At 42.3% G+C, this 15,154-nt stretch overlaps 1 protein-coding gene across 1 annotated transcript; it reads left to right on the plus strand.

Annotated features, from left to right (window-relative positions):
- The first annotated feature begins 774 nt into the window (after nucleotides 1–774).
- On the plus strand, nucleotides 775–4,993 carry LOC128895966 (serine/arginine repetitive matrix protein 1-like). The gene is made up of 2 exons (XM_054159034.1): nucleotides 775–1,207; nucleotides 1,936–4,993. The coding sequence occupies exons 1-2, from the start codon at nucleotides 1,118–1,120 to the stop codon at nucleotides 3,307–3,309; spliced, it is 1,464 nt and encodes a 487-aa protein (XP_054015009.1). The 5' UTR covers nucleotides 775–1,117; the 3' UTR covers nucleotides 3,310–4,993.
- Nucleotides 4,994–15,154: the final 10,161 nt, after the last annotated feature.

Below are 15,154 nucleotides of genomic sequence, written 5' to 3' on the forward strand. Positions count from 1 at the left end.
GAAGGTTTGCACAATTATAGCTCATCGTCGAAGTTGAACGGTGACCAATGAAAAATCCATAAATTTTGCGAACTCCGCGTCCGAATGATCGCTGAAGTACTTTCGCAGAAGCGGATCTACTCGATCTCTTTCGGCCGTTTAATTAAAATGGAGCTCGGTGGCTTAAAATTGAAATAATTTCATTCAATTTCAATCGTTACTCGGCTCATCCTCGTCAATGTTATTCACCCATAAACCCCTCGATATGGTCAGCTGTTTATTATTTTCGCCAATAGCACTTGCGAAGGGGAGACACGCCTTCTAGGTGTTCTCGGAGCCCGCATACTGGGTACCTCTTTGCTCTTAACAATCAATAAAACTCGCCGGTCGACGTACGTCGGAAAAATAAGTCACAATTCAGCCAGGCACGGGCATAAACGGAACCGTCGCGAACGGATTGGATCCCATACAATTTCCCTGTTCGAGGGGACTCGTAAATTGTGCCGCGTATGAAAACACCACCATCGGTTTCGGCGCCATAAAGTCGGTTTTTCACTTGGCGCGTATCTTTACGCTCGCGTTCTGCCAGCGGATTTTTCAACCGGCGTAGCGTTTAAACGCTGTAATTAGAGACGATGAAGACCGCGGCCACTTCCGCTCATCTAGAAACGAGTTACCATAAAGCGGACAGAGAAAATCATAGCGCGGCGCAACACTAGCGAAAACATAATGCTCGCCGCGGCGGCTCGTCCGCTGTCCGGTCGGGCTGGTTCCGCGTTATGCTTAATGCTCGTTCGAGTCTTCCATCGGGAAGCGTCGTTAATATTTCGCCGCGATGTTAGCCCCGTTTTACGCGTCGCTCGGCGAAACGGAATTGCGTGTTAAACGGGAGGACATACTCGCGCGCCGCTTCTCCGCTTCTGCGGCCCCAACGCTCAGCCGTGCAATTACAAAGTGATAATGACGAATAATAGCCGCGCGGAATTGATAACGATCGCTGGATCCTTGGAAGCTTCTGGGAATATTCAGAGGATATCCTTTCCATTAAATCGAATGACGCGCGATTCCGAACGTGTTTGTGATTTTCGGGTCATCGGCTGAGCCGCGGTCTTAGGTTGCAGGAGCGATTATTACTTTCATGAAACTATGTTACAAGAGTAATGTCCACCTAGGTGATGATAACGCCTCTCTAGATGGAGCTGGTACTGCTATCAAGGCGATCCAGAAAGTAAGTTACGTTAAGCAATTAAGCGAAAGGAAACCATTATTAGAGAAACAGTTTTATCGCGTAACGAAGTACACGATGCTTAGATTATTTTTCAACATAGTTGCCACCAATGGTTGAGGCATTTATCAATAGCGGGGTACGAGCATTTGTACGGCCTCGTCTTATGAAGATGCCGCCTGGAATGCCACCTATGTTGTACGTTTTCGAAAATCCATCGATGGTGTCATTGTAAAGTAAATTAAATAATTTTGCAAACATTCAAATCTGCGCCTAAAAAAAGCTGACGACAGCACATCACATTCAGATAGGCAACAAAATAAATAAGAAATACTTGAAGGACGTTCGGAATTCAAATAGTTACGATGATATTAAATAGGGGAAAAAGCGAATCTCTTAAAAAGGCTTTCGCTCGATGTTTCGCTAACGAGAAGTGGCAGGCTTACGCAATTAAATCGCAGTTAAATGACTACCTCCCAGCCGATGTTTCACGATCCATACCCAAGTTAACGACACGTGGACATTGCCGTTCGATGTAAAACATTTTCTAGCTTGCAATATAATCTAAGCAGAATAACTGTTTTGAACGTTAGCGACAAAGACTGGTAACACATGTCCGTTGCGAAGGACATTTGCGTGGTCATTTACTACATAAAGTTGTAATTCTTTAAATTTGTTCGATGGTCGTTGTATTCTGATAGTAACCAGTCGCTTTCCACGTTCTGTTTCAGCGCGAGTACACAGACGACTGCGTGTTCAACGAGACCCTGGAGCAACACAACTACAACACGTACAGTTCGGCGAAATGGTCCACGACGAAGAAGACGCTTTACCTGGGTCTGAACCGTCGTGGCCAGCCGAGGAGGGTACAGGCCAAGGGTCACAACCTGGGCAGACTGTCCGCCTACGCGAGAGTGTTGACTCAGGTCGCTTCGTCGGAGCGAGTCGAAGCTCTGCAGAGGCGGATGCTGGGCGCTCATCACAACGTCCGGCACCGACATCACAGCCATCGAGGGGACTTGGTCCAGCAGTCTCTCTGCCCCACTCTTCCTGTCCAGGAAAAGGACGGCAGGGACAAGTTCAGGTGTCGCAAACGAAAGAAGAGGAAGAAGAGGAAACGGCGGTGCAGGCCGGGCGAGAAGCCTGGTCCTCAGTGCCAAATCACGGAGGAGAGCAACGGGCATGCGGCCAGGAGCGAGGGTCCGCGCTCGAACGGGACTTCCCCGGAGTCGAAGAGATCCTGCGAGGGCGCGGCGAGCGAGGAGGTCTGTCGAAGAGAGGCCCTCTCAGTTCCATCCAAGAAGCGGAAGCTGCGGGTGGAAGAGGCGACCGACGGACCAGCCGGCGGCCGGAACGTCACCGCGAGCAACGGTAAGAGCAAACCACCAGCGTCAAATGCAAAAAAAGTAAGCGCCGCTGGCAGCATGAGTCAGAGTAAAAAGCCTAATTTGACGGACGGGAAGAAGAAAAAGAAGAAGGGCCCGCCAGCGAGGAGGAAGCCAGCGGTGACTCTGGGCCGCAAGAGGTTCACGCCTGGCGGAACGGGCAACACGTCTGCGGCGCGCACGGCAACTTCCGCACCGACCTACGCAACGTCATCCTCCTCTTGGTGGTCTCCTGGTGCGTCAACCGTCCCTTCAGGGAGAGGAACCTCGCCTAGGCGCAGAACCAAACCGACCTCCCCCGCGAACAACGAGCCCGGCGTCTCGAAAGCTTTCGCGAGAAATCGTACGAAGACGACGACGACGCCCGACCTAACTACCCAATCTGCGACCCCAAAAGTTCCTGAGACCGTTTCCGATCGATCCTTCCGAAGCTCGAGCCGCTCCTCCACGGAATCGATCGCGGTGGACGCCTCCAAGTCGTCGATCGAGTCCTTATCAAACGACAACAATCCGTCTTCGACGGTATCGAACGAACCCGCTACGTTAGAGTCGACCTTGGCCACCTCGATCGAAACCACTGGCACGCCGACCAAGTTCAGGTTGCCGGAAGACGAGTCCGGATCGCTCGAGGATCCCGACAATCCAGACGACAGGCTCGACACGCCGGAAACTATACAGTCGACCACTCCGGAGATTTCGCTCGAGAGTTTGGCCATGTGAGGCGCCCGTTCGCTTTCGGCACGACCGATCGTGTCCACGGGAATCATTGTAAACTTACGTGTACATAGTATTCATACTACGTTACGATTTACGACATACTTCACATTCATGTACGACGATCGCGTGCGCATCGCGCGTGCTCCGGGGAATTTCCGGTGTTCGAACTGCCGGTGCTACGGGAATTGGAAAAGTCAAGATCGATGTGATTTATTTCTAGGCTTTTTCGGATTGATGTTATTTCATCTCCACGTATTTAGATGTTTAGAGATGGTGATTATAATAGTTCGCGAACTGAGATGTTCTATTTAGTGGCGAGATGGTGAATGGTCAAACATAGTCACTATACTGTAATAATTCGCGAACCGAGGTGTTTTTCATGTTACATTTGATAATTCTTTTTAATTTGAAGAGAATATATTTGTTGGGTACAGACTCATGGGTCATATAACTGGGTAGATGCAGAAGATACACACTCGTGCAAAAAAATAATTGTCCTCTTGCTCTATCGAAAATTCATTTAATCACAATTATCGAGACAGTTGTTTCAAAACACTAAAAGAAACTTTCTTGTTCGTTTAATTTAAAACTCTGTATTGAAAAGCGATGTGCATGGGTTTGTAACCTCGAGTTAAACTCGTCGGTTAACTGTAGGATTTCTTCGCTATCGTAGTAACAAACTGTCTTCACTATCAGAATCTGGAACGAGAATATCAATATTCGAATTCGTTGAATACAACGACTATCGAACAAAAGTAAAGAATTACAATTGTACGTCGCGAAAATGGGATGGCAGTTCTCGACGAGATCAATATTTAGTCTTGACTAAAACAAAGCAAAAGTCATCCATCAAACTACCAGTACTACTTGAACAGATCGGAAAAAGAGTTTCCAATGTTCGCGAACAAAGAGAAGTCATCTAGACATCATCTAAACATCTCCGGCTAACGATCGATCTTGATTCCTATCGATTCCCGAGCCACTTTTCCAATAATCGTCGCAAAAAGACGCGGTCCGTGTCGACGGAAGGAGGCTGGGTACGTGGAACAGCCCGTTTGGCCCTGGGATGGTACGTCACGAAAAAGCGTGTCGACTGAGACGACTCTCTTTCTTCCCTCTCTCGCTCTCAGCCCCTCGTTACTCCGAGAGACGTAATTATGCACGGGAAGAGACGGGTTGTATCAAACGGCGGGGCCGCGTAACGAGCACGTAACTCGCGTTTAATCTTCGAGCAGGTCCCTGTCGCGGTGCAAAGAGCTGAGGCCGCGTTCCGGGACCGTTCGCGAGTATAGCGAATGAGCTAATTACGAGAGGGGCCAACCGAACGCGATTCGCGCCGGGTATTTTCTTAATGGCGATTGCCCTGGTAATACTTGTAATCCGATGGAAAATGAATGAATTTGTCGGCCGCTCGCGATCAGCCGCTACCATGGATACCATTTCCGTTTCAGGGTATAAACACGGACGAACTCGATTCTTCTGGCTCACGCAACCACGGGCAACTGGGTGTTTGCGAGCGACAGCGTGTGCCATTGATGGCGGTTACAACAACGGAGATGTAACGTCGAATGCTTAATTATTTCAAGGTCCGAGTAAATCCGTGGTGTGATCGTCGTTCGCGAGTAGCTAATTGCTCGTGACTGATCTAATGTATAGAACGGTATGGGCAACCGAAGGCTCGCGAGCAGCGGCATATGCCACAGTTGATCCTTATAGCAACGGAGATGAAGCATCGCGCGCTTAATTATTTCAAGATCTGAGTACGTGCGTGGTGTGATTGTTGTTCGCGATTAGCTAATTGCCCATGACTGATCTAGTGCATTGAACGACATGGACGGCTCAATGCTCGCGAGTAACGGCATGTGCCACTGTCGATGTTTGTAGCAACGGAAATGAAGCACGCTTAATTATTTCAAGACCTGATCATACGCGTAATGTGATCTTTGCTCGCGACCGGTGGGAGCACTAGTTCGATACGTCCTTCTTACGTATTCTTCTTACGAAAAATTAGTAAAATTCTGCACGGTGGAATAGAACTTGAGCTATAGAGTTCAGAGGATTTAGTGTTATCCAAACATTCGCTTCAGGATTTAATTTTATTGTCCAGCGGTTGTAAAAGTTACAATTCGAATAGATTGCTGTAATTAGGTGTTTTTAAGAAAACCTTCGGATTGGTTAGCCCCATAGAGAGTTTAATTCATGACTGAACACCATCTAATCTGTCGACTACTAGAAAGTGCTACTAAATAAAGACAAGATATTACAGATTTATTTATAAAAATAAAAACAGACGAATCCTTTGGTTGTTCTGATGCAAACGACGCTGAAGTACTTGTGGGGAAGGAACAGTGGTCGAAGGATTCATTTGTTTTTATTCTTACGAATAAATCTGGAACTTTTCTTCTTTATTTGGAATAAAAATTGCCCAATTTTGGAACATGGTCAATTATCGGTACCTTTGCCGCACAGCTTGCTATTCAATACGTATTTCGATACCTGTTCGATATCTCAACGCAAGACTTCTTAGAAACCCAAAGTGGCCCAGACCACTTACCTCTTAGTGGTTCTTCCATCCGATCAGTGGTCCACGGTATATGAATCCCTTCAGATTCGATGCGCATCGCAATGCGCATCGAATTCCCAAAATCACCAAAACCTTATATCTCACTTTCAGTGTAGATTGTAAAACGTTGCGCGTTGGCATATTCAAAACAAAACAAACAGTATTATCTTTCCGAGACTTTACCGTGTTTCTCTATTGTAGAGAATTTCATATAAAATGTCAATAGTTTATAGCGGCAATATTTATTTGTAGTTTTCAAATAAATTGGGTCCGAAGAGATCAAAATAAAACTGTTTTGTGTAATACGTAATATCTTAGGAACGAAGGCAAAATTAACTAATTAATTTAATTAAACGAAACTCATTAGTAAGTCCCATCTAGTTGATCCTGGTTGAACTAGGCAACAGTAATAATTTCTGGTGCATAGTTTACTGGTACTATATTATTTATAAAGAGCCTGAATTTTGTTTTTTATATAAAAAAAAAAAATAAACTTCGTAGGTATAGCTTTCTTACCAGGAAATTGACTTGATATTATTAAATTTTGAAACAAAAATGATCACAGTTTCTTTTTTTCCATCCAGATTTAAAATTGTTGAAGTTTGATGGGTGCTAAGCTAATACCAGAAAAGTTGTGTAAAGACATTGGCGGCTTCTTCGGAGTCGTGCTCGCGTCTCGTCCCATCAACCAGGGCTGATTCTCTCCCGTCGACACCCAGTACGATCTTCCCTTCCGGCGACAGGGAACACCTTGTACATTATTCGACGAAAACCTGTCCTAATTAGCGCGGCGAGCGTTTCACGAGTAAGAGAAGCAACGATAGTATTTTAGCGAGCGCGAGGAGCAACGAGAAACGAGACAATACGCGACTTCGAGACGCGAGGATGGAGCCAGAGATGGGCAAAATTTCTTCCACTTCTTGTAATTTCTTTATTCTTTATTTAGACACCGCGTGGCGATTTTTAATCAACGTTTAACAGTAATTAAACAAGCGTCGAGGCAGCGACGATGTCTGCCGGTTTTATCAAAGCGAAACGTATAAGTAATACAATTAACAGCGCATGGTTGAAATCTTTCAGACACACGATTGTTAAAGTAAAATATAATTTAAATTTCTAATTTAAAATTGTAATTTTCAGTGGACGAATAACGAAATTAAAACCTTCCATTCGATATTTGTATTTAGACAAGAAATTTACTCAACTCTGGATGGATCACGCGGGTGAGACTAGATCGACGAAACAGACGCCACGGAGGCTTGTCGGCAGAGATAGGCAAAATTTGATTTTACGAATAATAAACAAAGAATAAAGACACAGATACCATGCGAGAAGTCACGCAGACGAATTTCTGCTCTTTTACAATGAAATGCGATACAATGACATTCTACTATTCAAATTCTAATTTTAATTCAACAAATAACGAATCAAAAGTTCTCAAGTTCTCGTTGCATTCGTTACTTGAAATTCGAATCCAAATAAGAATTTTTCCCGTCTCTGCTCGTAGGTAGCATCGACGCGACGATGAGTTGGTCGCGGCGGCGATTAGAATAGAAGAAAATCAGGATACCGATAAACGTTCTTCTCTCTTCGACTTAAATTAATTAGCAGAATTAACGGCGATGTCCGAAGACGTATCGCGAGGACGTTCCTTTTAGGGTAAAGACGAGGAAAGCTGTTAAGTTTAAAAGCGGCGTTGCTCGCGGGGCAACTGCTCGCTGGGAATGCGAAATTGATTTCTTCGTCGTTGTAATTTAATGCGAGAACGTGAAATGATCACTCGTGTGATTTTAGACTGTCGTGCGAAACAGCAAGTATTCTCGAACGAAGCAATTACGGATAGGAGAGATACGAATAACTGCTCGAGTAAGCAAATCGAGAAGGAAATTAAATCCCGAACGGGGAAACGATTTAATAATTCGTACGGTTCTTGTGGAAAGATCCAAAGTATTAAATTACTAAGAAGAGTATTACGCTGTTAGAGATATTTACTCGTAAAATTAACGTTAAGGATAAATTGTATTCTATCGACGGCGATGCCTGACTGTCAGAAATTTGTAACTCTATAATAAGATTGATCGATAGACTTTCACGAAAAATAATTCATCTTGCCGCTACGCGGACGTTGCGAGACGCGGACACGATTGTTGTGTTCATTTATCACTGATGTCGATCGAATGAAACCGTTGTATCGTTTATCGCCTGACCCGCGAGAATACGAAATGCAGATGCATTGCCTCCGAACTACTGTAATCATCCGCAACAGTGTGTTCGAGTTTTCGAAATTTCTTGCTTTTCACCCTTTCCGGCTCGACTGATTTATCAAACTGATATTTTAAGCCAATCACGATATTCGCGCATACTTACATTTATGTCGGATCTGAGCAAATCTGATTTGAAATTAAAATAAAACATAACTGTTCGATATAAGTAATAAAGGCAATATTCTTGACAAGTGGATTAAATATCAACGAAATATACTTGTTATGCTAATTTCCTCGTTTGTTTGAATCAGTGTCATTTTATTAAAAATATCTTCCAATTGCATCTATATAATCACACTTATTTCTAATTTTGGATCATCACAGTTTTAGATACGTTCATTAATTGCAAGAGTATTGTATTATTTCGTTATTGCAAAAACAGAAATATTCTAAGAATAAAATAACTGTGAAGTAAGATAACGTGCTATTTGTAATAATATTTTAAGTTAACGTTGTCTTAGAAGAGCCAAATTCTACTGTTCTTCGACAGATTTTCTATTTGTCAAAAATTGCTTTAAAAAGAAATTGATCCCGTAATCCAGGCCTGAAATGGTCGTAGATGAATGTTTAAAATCTCGTTCGTAAATTATTTATTGCCCGCGGCACGATTAACGTTGCAAAGGATATCAGTGATTAAAGATATCCGTAGGTACATACCTCGCAACCTCGACGAAGCTTCGAGAAAAAGAAACGGCACCGACGTGGTATTTTTATGAATTTTCAAAGAAGAGATACTATTAGCAATTGAAAAAATCTTAGCGTACGCGATGAAATATACTGCGATTCCGAGAATGTTCATCGTCTAGAGCCTCGCTCGATGATCTAGTTGCATTTTATACTTTTCACAGAACGCCAAGGATTTGTAAAGTACAGTAGGAACCAGTCGTAACCAGAGATGGGCAACGTTTCGTTCGAATAACGGATGAACGTACCGCCACGCAGCGATTAATTCGAGCCATTTATTCAATCGAACGATTCAATTTTTATTCCAGCATTGCGAAATATTTCCCTTGTACAATTAAAATTCTGACTTCTGTCGTAAAAGTAGCGGATAAAAATTTGTTCATCTTTCATTTGTTATAAAGAGAAGAATTTTGCCCGGCTCTGGCCGTCAACGTCTCCGAGAGATTCTGCCATGCGTCTCCTTGAATCTCGATTAAGATTCTCGCGATTACGGGAGGGAAATGTCCGCCGTCGAATGATCTTGACCTCGCTACGAATCTTTGTAGGAACGATCTATTAATCTAGTAGTATATTTATTAAAGACTTATTTATTGTAAACAGTTGACTCCGTGTACATACGTGTCTCTACGATCATTACTTGTCAATCACGCGCATCGATCATGTGTTCTTCGTATGTTGTGTCTTGTCCTTCGGACGTGCGGATTCGTCGAAATAAACTAATCGCGTTCGTAGTAAATTTTCGCTATCGTACAATCGAGGAGCGTGGGCAACCGGTCAATTGCGGAAATCGTACGAATTGTCTGCGTGAAATTTGCGAGCGGTGGCCAGCGAGAAACAGGATTGCAAAGACAGAAGCTCGTTAGCAGTACCGACTACGATGCCTCGAAGCACTGATGTAATTTAATGTTTAAATTGTAAACTAATAATAACGCTGAAAAGTGACTAGTTAAATTATGATTATGACGTGGTAAAACAGCTCGTTTTTCTTTATTAACCCTTCAACCGACAGTTATCGACACGTTCCGTGCCGTACCGATCGTTGGTTGCTTTCCATCCAAGCTGTGTGGGCCGTACACCCACGCAATCATGATTGATAGTTTTGCTTTCGACATATACCTTATAGTATTCACAGAACCATAATCAACGAGACAAAGGTCTAGAGTTGAAAGTGCATTGCAGAAAAACCGAATAAATGTGATTATAAAAAATTATTTAAAGAAGTATGTAGTTGAACGCTTACTTTTCCACGCTAGTCAAATACTCTTACATAATATATCAGGCGTAGAAATTAATTCTGTGCCTTTACAGTCGTATATTTAACTGTATATTATTTATTCCTATAACTGTAGCGAGTAAAAGTATTTATTCTTTATTTTGTTACGATAGATTATCAACCTTCCGAGTCCTCGACCTAATCTCTGTTACTAAAATTTCTGTAATAATTTGTTTCGTTAGGTGAGAATATCCTATGAAAACAATTAAAACATGAAATTCTATGAAACGTGTATTCCTAATTAATAATTCGTACATTCTTAGTAATCAATTTTTGAAAGATAAAATGTAGAAGAATACAATTGCCAAGTCAATGAATTCATCTGCAATCACTACGAATAATTATATTTTCTTTATTTAAGATTTGATTTAGTAGTATCGCTACTAGTATAGTGTCAACGACAGGTGCTGTTGCTTTGCATAGAACACCCTAGGGACATTGTGGACTCGGCCCAGGTATTCCACGTTCATCAACGAGGAAGCATTTTTTCCCAAGCGTTGCACCACAGTTATGCAACCCAATGATAGTCGGTGACAAACTACGCTATTACTTCCGCCGGAACTGAAATTGGACCGCTTTGCTCGCAACTAACAAAGCCACTTAAATTCCCATTTCCAGATGATAACGCGCCATGGCAGCTTATGTTTCGGTTTCGTTTAACCAGAGACGAGGAAAATTCCTATGTAAACGAAAACCTCGAACATCGGATGAGAGGTGAACTACTTTTTGTCTGCTATTCTTAGAATAAACGTTAGAATTTAAATTATAGGAATAATTATGCAAATAATTCTATGTAATTCGTTATGTAGACAATTTTTAAGCTATTTAAGCGATTTCAAACGTTAAGTATAAATTATGTATTTAATAGTGATAATAATAATGTACATTATATTCAAGAAATGAATTTTTATTTCTTAAGGGTGACCTCAAGAAAAATTCGTCCATGTACTTCGTTCACACTGCGCACAGTTTTTTCATAATAAATATTTATGTTTGTATTATTTGTTCGTTTTCATCATTCCGTTTAGGCCTTCAAATATTCGAGATATCTTAAAACTTGTGAATACATATTAATTCTTACGAAAATTGATAGTTGAACAGTAAAATTATTTTTTGCGCGTGTTCGAGTATTTTCGTCGTAACATAAAATATCACTCGTGAAAAACAGCTCAACTAGTAAAAATCCCGACTCTAGTCACGAACGGTTGCAATGACTTTCGTTCTCGATATTCTTCTTTCCAAAGAAGCTCAAAACAACGTGCGCTTAAAAATTCCTCGTTAAAATTAATTAAAAGTTCATCTAACGAGTGATCTCTAGAGGACAAGGTCTATGAAAAATGTCGAACCGATGGAATCTAACCATCGAGCGATCTCCCAACCACCGTCGAAATCGATTAATCGACTGATCTCGGCGTAGCAATAATAATCGTTCCGTTTCGTTCGGTTCACCATTCGTGACTAATTTGCGTCTACGCGCGATGCCGATCGTCCCGTGGTTTTATAATCCAATCACGTCATTAACAAGCGGACTAAATGCCCGCACGGTATCATTATTGTCAATATCTTTTTATCGTATTTTCTGAAAACCATCGGCACGGTACCGAGAGTGGCGTTATCGGTATTATTGGTGTCATCGTGCCGGCGATTAAAGGGATCCCCTCTGGTGGAGCATCTCCTTTCTTGCTCGTCGCGTCGAAGGTGGACGCCGCCGGCAGACGTGCTCGCACGCTCGATCCGGCGATCTCTTCGCTTGGCCAGATCGACTTCAATTATTCAAATAAGCGTAGATGAGAGAGTCGATAGCCTTGGCGGATGCACGACTGGTAGCTACTAGCTCGCGGAAGCGCAGCGCCGCGGGTGCAACCCATAATTCCTAGACAATCTTTCCTCGAGCTACCTTCGATGCTCGCCCGGGACTTGAACATCGCTCGGTTACGGTAACTGCGGTAGGGATAAACGAAAACTGAGGCCGAAGGGTTCCCACTCGCCTATGGAACATTTCAACCATCCTGTTTTACTGAATTAATAACGTCGTAAGTTTATATTTAAAGTGGAAACGCGAAGATGGATGCTAGCGATATAACCAAGTGTGGAAGCATCCAAGTGATTATTTCTCCAAAGGTCGGAAGATCGCTGGACTGTGTTAACACCGAAACTACCGAGTCAGTCGGTGTGTTATTACGTGGATTCCGACATTGACTCTCATACGTTTACGTTTAAGGTCTATTTGCACAGATCCGTAACGTGTCAGTTCCGTATCCGTACCGTATCAATAACGTCACTGAGCGGTGCCGGACGTGTGCAAACATGCCCGTTCAAAAACAACAGAAGAATATTTAAAATCACTGGCACCGACGGAACACTACGGAACTGAACGGATACGGAACTGACACGTTACGGATATGTGTAAATAGACCTTTAGACGACACGGATTCCCGACCTGGAGATTTGTTACGTTTCCATAGTGTCATATTACAGAGTCCTGAAGAAAATAATCAAATTCTGTAGCTGCACATCGCAAATTTGTATCGTTACAGCGACGATAAAAACTGCAAAATATGTTTTGAAATATCAACGCTGTAAATATGTAGTGTATAGAATAAAAAGAATGTGTTAAAATTATGCCTAAGATCTATTCAATATTCATCAAGACAATACGAACTCCGTTCTAAAATTGTCTAAGGACTGGCAACTGCGAGTTAGACTCGCAGTGGCGCGTTTTGAGAACGAATGGATTAACATTATAGGTAGAGCACCCCTGAAATAATTGTTCCTATCTGTGGCAGGCACGAAGTTAAACGAATGTTTCTTAGCTAAACCAGGAAACGGTTAGGCGGCCAGAGGCTTAACGACGACAGGTTCGCCGGAAGAATGGCTGGCTCAGACGAAGTGTCGGGGAAATAATTACGTTCCTGCGTAAATGCGAATTAACGAGGCGATTGTTCTGCGACGAGTACACCGAGAGCGCACGGGTGCAGACCTGCGGGGATTCCCCGATTGACGTCGAGCGTCGTGAAGAATGTTCATCACCATTGCGAAAGACTCGCGGAGGTAACGACAAGTTTCTTTTTTCCTATAGTTTACAGTCGGGTGCCGTATGTGCGACAAGTTCGTCTCTCTTTTTTTTTTTTTTTTTTTTTTCTTATTTTTGGTTGCTTCTTCTTCAGGTCACGAGGAATGCGAAGCGCAACGACTCGGGGAATCCCAGAGGTGTTTTCTTCTTTTCGGAATGCTGGGTCGCGGCAGGATCGCAAGAACAGTGAGATATACGGATGTTTCCAATTAGTAGACGACGTTTATGCACTTTTTGCGTAGACAGATTCTTTGCCTGTCGAAGAAATTCCATTGATTCGGTACATGATTTTAAATTATTCTCCGATGTGATAAGTAACGAGTTACGTTACGAATTTCAATTATTTCGTAATTAATATCAAGAGACTCCTCAAATGGAGACAATTAATCGCGAGATATTGTTTTTATATAGGCCCCATGCATTTCTAATTCCGCGGTTGATAATTTGTCGATAAATCACCGCGATTTAACCTGCAATTTCGATCGAACGATCGAGATCAACGTTGCTATCAAATTATTATAAATTCGTCTCAACTACGCATGATATACTGCTCCATCACCGTTGGCATATAAATACCATTAGTGTAACCAATATTAATTACCGACTTTAATCACAATCATTTCGCGCGGAACGTGTTAAGAGGCTAACTTATTATTACACCTGATGAAATAAGAGAACCGTCGCGAGACAAGAAAAAGATAAAATTCGTTTATGAATTAACTATTTTTTTACGAGCACGTCAGTGTTCCCCACCTTTTATGGCGCGAGGATCTAAATATAAAATTACCAAGGCTACAATTCATCAAGAACATGTTACAGTATAACCAAGAAATCCTACAACCTAAAGAAGCAATAAATGTGCCGATAAAATAAATTCAAAAGATATTATCGTCATCATTAATCCCAAAGAGTTCCCAAATATTCATACTTATTTGTTAATTTATTTGTTATGGCATATTTGTGTATGCTCATTGGATTCTTCAATGAAATTCAAACTGTTCATTTTAAAAGGTACATAGTTTCATAAAATTGAAAAAAAAAAACATCGATTTTTTTCCAACAAACCAAGAATCCCCCTTAATAAATTTTTGGTAGAGTTATTAATAGTAGAATTGAAAAAATTCTTAGTGACTTTTATATGTTTTCTACGTGTCCATAAATAAAAAAAAAAAAATAGCAACATTAGAATATAACCCACTTGAAAGCATTCAAAGCTGTCTACAACAAATTTTTACTACCAGCAACAATGTTCACTTAATCCGAAGTGGTATTCGGAGGACCACCTTCTATATCGTAAATTAGATAAATTCTATATAAAATTGACGGTATTACCCCCACGTTAAAATGCAAACGGACTTATTACGCAACCTAGTATGTTGCCGTGTGTATTGTACACGCCAACAATTTGAATAAAAGTAAGGGGTCTCAAGAATGATTTCCCGCGCCTGAGGGCCTAAAAAATTGACTACGCCACTGGGCTGGCGCAAAGTGAACGAACTCATATTTCACGGATAGAGCTGCTAACTCGATCGACGCGGTTTAACTAGACCGTTCGAAGTGAAGTTACAATTCACTGTAGTTGGAATAATTATGAGCCGCTTCGTGTATTTTCAGTTGGAAGTAGGAAGGAAAGATTTATCTGCGCGTGATTGCGCAGTCCGGTTGTTCGAGCAGCGGGGTGCATTTATAAATAATGCAACCACGAAGAAGAAAGCAAGTAGTCCCGGTTAATGATCGTCAAACCTTAGTTACTCCGAGGTAACCGGTAGCCGGAGTATTACCCCGATGCGTACATTAGCCCGCATAATTTTAGCACTCGCGGCGCTTGAACGAAACTCTTTCAACATTGCGTCACGGTATGTATATCGTGGGTGAAGATGGCACCGTTTTCGTTACATAACACCCTTCGAACCGTGTCTTCGCTTTATGCGCAACGCTATTTTCGTCGTGTAAATTTCGAGCCGCTCGACCGACGACTGTTTCCCCTCGTG

Source organism: Hylaeus anthracinus, unplaced genomic scaffold (genome assembly GCF_026225885.1).
Source record: "Hylaeus anthracinus isolate JK02 unplaced genomic scaffold, UHH_iyHylAnth1.0_haploid 5, whole genome shotgun sequence".
NCBI classification, from domain to species: Eukaryota; Metazoa; Arthropoda; class Insecta; order Hymenoptera; family Colletidae; genus Hylaeus; species Hylaeus anthracinus.